General features: G+C 37.6%; 1 protein-coding gene across 1 annotated transcript; it reads left to right on the forward strand.

Annotated features, from left to right (window-relative positions):
- The first annotated feature begins 1303 nt into the window (after positions 1 to 1303).
- Positions 1304 to 5109, forward strand: LOC146677104 (uncharacterized). Its single transcript, XM_085418302.1, has 2 exons — positions 1304 to 2247; positions 3781 to 5109. Exons 1-2 carry the CDS (start codon positions 1411 to 1413, stop codon positions 4105 to 4107), a joined length of 1164 nt encoding a protein of 387 aa, XP_085274428.1. The 5' UTR covers positions 1304 to 1410; the 3' UTR covers positions 4108 to 5109.
- The last annotated feature ends 431 nt before the right edge of the window (positions 5110 to 5540 follow it).

A 5540-nucleotide genomic window follows, 5' to 3' on the forward strand; every position in this document is an offset into this window, starting at 1 on the left:
TGGGGGCGCAACCATAATTATTTGGCAGAGGTGTGATTGGTTTGAATTAGAATGTGAATAAGAGCACATCTCTTATGTGCTGGCACAAATCAAATGAAGAAAATCTAAGGTGATTGTCAATAAAGTAACAACAACAAAAACAATAATACTACTAATAACAATAATGTACCTAATATACTCCCAGCACTTAGAAATATTGAGACAATCAGTACAGCACAATGAACTGCATGTTGAGTCATCACCAACACTAAGGAAGCTGAAAAAGTAATGTCTAGTTGAAGTTACAAATAATCTTGAAAATCTAATCAAATAAATCTACTGGGTTTTTTTTCACTTCTGTCACTACAGGTTAGACCATAACACTTCTACAGACAGCTGTAAAAAAAATCATAAAAAATGGGACTAGTCAATGGAAAAATGAAATAAATCAAAAGACAAATGACCACTGAAAATGATCTGCTGATGTCTTGGACCTTATTCCCCAAGATTCTTCTCAGGGTTGCTGGAAGCCAAGGTAGTGCAATCCAGACTAAGTATCTGATAGTTACCGCATTTCTACGATTATTAGGGTTAAGTACAATAACCTTAGTTTTATATGAATTCAGAAAGAGGAAATTATAAGTTATCCAGGCCTGTATGTCTTTAAGACAGTCTAGTAGTTTAAGTAGTGTGTGTTATCTGGCGTCATGGATAGATGAAGTTGGGTATCATCTGCATAACAATTAGAATGTAGTGTATGCCTCCTAATAATACTGCCAAAGTGAATTTGCATTACTGCAATACAGCATTACCTAATAATGCAGTAATGAGTAATGTCTTATATATTGCTTTTCTTGAGTAACCTCCAACACAGGTGGTTGATCAGTGAGTCATCTATATACAGAAGGGGCCTCATGGTTAGTCCTGAATCTGTATCTGTATATCCTCTTTGTAGTGATAGCAATAGAGGCAGTGTATCAGCCTGTTGTATTCAGCACTTCATGGAGACCTGTGAGACTGCCTTGGATTTGGGCTCCAGTACTGAAGCACGTGCACACACATACACACACATAGTATAGACAGCATATTCTCAGACTGCGCCTGGAGGCGACTTTTGTTGTGATTTGGCGCTATATAAATAAAATTGAATTGAATTGAATTGAAATACTAAAGAACAACGAACAACCATGATTACTATAAAACACTTTCTTTGTGTGTGTGTTTTTTACGGAGCCCCCCAGGGGACATGGGAGAAAAAAAAATTACGGAGGAAAAAAAAAAAAATTAGGGAGAAAAAAAAAAATTAAGACGGACTTTTGCGAGATCTCGCAAAAGTATTGCGAGCGCTCGCAATAAGTATTGCGAGATCTCGCAAAAGTCTGTACCATAGACCTCCAAATCAGCACTGAAACCTTAGAAACAACCACAGCGATGGAGGACACACACCCATTTGAGCGATTCATAGATTTTTACTTTGAGCTTGGACTAAACTATAAAGACATTAAAACTGTGCTTTGCATTAGACACAGTTTTCATATAAGCGAAAGACATCTGAAGAGAGTTCTTAGCGCAAGGGGACACACTCGCCACAAAGCGTACTCTGACCTGGCCGTCTTGGTTGAATTTATAGACAACCAATTGCAGTACTCTGGGCAGCTTCACGGATACCGATGGATGTACGCTAAATGCAGGGAACATGGACTACGCGTGAGGAAAGAGGATGTGCGCTTGGTTTTGAAGGAGCTGGATCCCCGAGGCGTCGCACTGAGGCAAGCAAGACGTTTCAGGCGGAGGAACTATTTTTCAAAAGGGCCGAATTTCATCTGGCACATGGACTCCTACGACAAACTGAAGCCATATGGCATCTGTATCAATGGTAGTATTGACGGTTTCTCGAGAAAAATAATCTGGCTTAATGCATACACAACAAATAGTAATCCGAAAGTGATCGGGGGGTATTACATAGAAGCGGTGCAGCGTTTAAAGGGCTGCCCTAGAGTTGTGAGGGGCGATCTTGGAACTGAAAATGGCCATGTTAGAGGCTTTCAGCGTTTCCTTGTGCCCGTGGCTCCTAACGACACCCCTGAGAGTTACTTGGAGGGAGCAAGTACCGCCAATCAAAGGATTGAATACTGGTGGCGTTTTCTTCGCAGCCAGTGTCTGGAGTTCTGGTTATCCTTATTTGCAGACATCAGAGACAACGGGTACTTTGATGGTGGGTTTCTGGACAAAAACCTCCTTCAGTTTTGTTGCATGGGACTCATCCAGGTGAGTTAATAAAATATGTTTTGTTGCGTGCCTGGATGCATGCGTGTGTGAGTGAGAGATAAAGGAAACTGAGGAAGTGAAACGTGTCCTGTACTCGTTTGTGGTGTTCCCATTATCACAAATGTGGAAGCCAACTGCTCAGCCTCTGTGTGGTGGTGGTGGTGGAGGACCCCCATCTTTTTTTTCGGGCCTCCACTTTTTTTCTAGTGGCCATAACGGGTCACATTTGAGCATACAGAGTAAGCAAATATGTACTTGTAATGTGCTCAGATAATTTTAATAAGTGCTTACAGAAAGACAATTAATGTAGCCTCTAACTGCAATTGATTTACATCGGACAAACAGACCAAGCACTATGGCTCATAATACAATTACACCTCACCTGTTTGGACTATATTTTTATATTTCATTTTTACTTGCTGCCAGGAACGTTTGGGGCCTGTTGGGTTGCACCTGCGATCACATCACGTCACAAAATAAAATGTATAAAATAAAAAATAAAATATAATAAATAACGTGTTAAATGGGTGGAAATCCCTAGATCAATGTTTAAATTAACACTCACGCATTGACTCTGTCGGCTATTTTTTGCCATGCATGCTCCCTTTCTTTTGCAGCTGAGGCTGTGTTACTTTTTTTCTGCAAAATTTGCATGTTATCGGCATATGCTGCCATCAGAATTTCGGCCTCAAGCGCTGTAAAATACATTGACCGCGCCTTCTTTCCCTCCGTCTCCATGGTGACTCGCTTAATCTGTGCTCCACTAATAAGGGCTTTATGTATCCTCGTGCGCGTGCTTAACTTGGGGTTAAAGCAACTCCGCGTTGATTGAACTAATTGTTATCAGCCTTTCTGAAACCGAATATTCCGAGTTGGACAGTTCGGGGTTACTCAACCCTGAGTATCGTTTTTCACTTCCTGAAATAGGGCCCTGTACCAGGTTTAGGGAATGGAGAGACTTGCAGGAAGAAAGAGACAAGACAGGGAGAAGCGGGTGAGAGGAGCAGGGAGTAAATGAAATCAAAAATTGTGTAAATACTATAATTTAGGTTTAAGCAATCGGCCGCCTTAAGGAAGAGCTCAACAACCAAGACTACAGTAACATCTATGTTGTTTATGTTGACATGGCATATGAAATTTTCTTATCTATAATATTAACTATTTACAATTTGGAATTATTTCGATTGGGATATCAAAATAACTTACAAATACAAAATACAATGATCAGTGACATAAAACAAATTGATTATTATGAGGTGAGTAGATGAGCCAAGCAGGTAGTAATAAGACTAATAGTACTAATGTAAGATATCACAGCATAACAGTAACCGTAGTTAGTGTGTGAAACACTTGTACAGATGACATTAGGTAAAGTACATGATTACAAAAATGCACATGATTGTTTAAAAATAATAAATTGCATAAATCTAATAAACCTTCCTCTCAGTGAGTGAGTTGTCTCATCGTGATTTGCGTATATGTATATACGTACATGCGATCGCATTTCTTAAATTTCTGTATTCTTTTTAACAGGATGAGCTGGATGACACTGCACAGGTTTGGAATACACACTCCATCAGGCCATCAGCAAACATCAATATCCCCAGTGGTCGACCTAATGTAATGTATACATTACCTGAGCTCTACGGGACAAGAGACTTCCTTTGCCCCACTGAAGAAGAACATGTTGAAATGTGTAAAACTGAGTGTGTTTTTCGACTGACCAAACCATGTGACCCCGATGTATATGAACTGTGCAATATCATCATGACTGAGTCCCATCTGACTCCACCAACAGACTCATATCAGGCTGTGAACTTGTACATGCATTTAAGAGAGAACATCATGGCATTAGTGTAAATTGCATACACTGCAGCAGAGAACATTACTCAAAATTGACCTGTGATATGTGCGAAAGCTAACTTCTGGATGTTAAACAGACTGTAAACTGTAAGCTTTCTAGTACACAGTCATTTATGAGAATATCTTATATAGAAATATTTATTGTTGTGTTCCAGGAGGGTCAGTGAACTAAAGTATAAAGGGGAGTCTCTGCCTGTTAATGATATTCTGAGTGTTCTTTAGCACAAAAACACTGTAATGTTCTGTCAAATGTTATCAAGTTCCATGTCTATGTGTATTACTTCGAATTACTTTAACTGTGTATTTGGCTTGATACATGGATCAAAACATAAGACACATCTTAATTTAATGTGTTAGGAGTTTTAATGTACAGTGTTTAATCAGATAATGGTGGTTTATGTTGAGTATTTTGTAATAATTTTTAAATGGTGAGTTGGTTTTTATTTACACCATCTGTATTTGTTAATGATGGGAATGTTTAGTTGTTGATATTGGCTAGAATACTGTTTAAAATCGAAGAGATATGATATTATGCCTTGCTGCTTTATATATATTATAACGCCAACTGTCACATTGGCAGGCTACATGAAATGGTACTAAGGGGCATCATGATCTGAGAGGGGGCACCTTGGCATTTTTCTGAACTCCATTTTCTCTGGCTAAAAATATAGTTATTTCATGTCATTTTTGCTTCTTTTTTTTTAAACTATTTATTCTGATTCCAGAAGAGCTTTAGTTTTTTAATGTTGGTTAAACAAAACTGAAAAAATAAAGAACTAAATAGAGACCTTTTGAACTCTTAGAATTTCTAATAGATATAAACATTCTTTTTTTGTCACTGAATTTATCTGAAGCTTATTTTATCAGCTGAATAACAAATTCTTTGCACCCACCTGTTCTGTTGATGAACAGCAATTTCATTCGAATGCTATTTTTGCAAAACTCACCACTTCTGAAAGGATGATATGTGTTGTTGAACTACCGGACAAATAAACTGAAATCTAATCAATTTCTAATTATTTTTGGACTATGTAGTACAGACAACTAAAAAATTGCAAATGACAAAAGCATATCGACAACATCTGTGTATTGACTGCCTGTGTTCCCAGGCACTTTAATTTCAGAGAAGGGTAGACAGAAGTGCATAATCTGTCAAAAATGTAGCAATACTTTATAATTAACCATATATACTATTTAATCTAATTAGAAATCCTGGCCTACAATCTTGTTTATCCTAGAAACTGTTAAATCTGATTATCATTGCTTGTTAATTTGTAATTATATAAGACACTATAAAGAATTGTGAATCATCTGTATGTCACATTATGGCAAAGTCCTTTCAAAAAAAAAAACTTGTGATGGCAATATGATTTTTAACAAAACAACTAGTAAACATTTTGGAAGCTAATCAAGGGAAAATAGGACTTATT

Source organism: Rhamphochromis longiceps, linkage group LG2, assembly GCF_057381845.1.
Source record: "Rhamphochromis longiceps isolate RC_006_pf linkage group LG2, R_longiceps_female_GT1.1, whole genome shotgun sequence".
Taxonomy (NCBI): Eukaryota; Metazoa; Chordata; class Actinopteri; order Cichliformes; family Cichlidae; genus Rhamphochromis; species Rhamphochromis longiceps.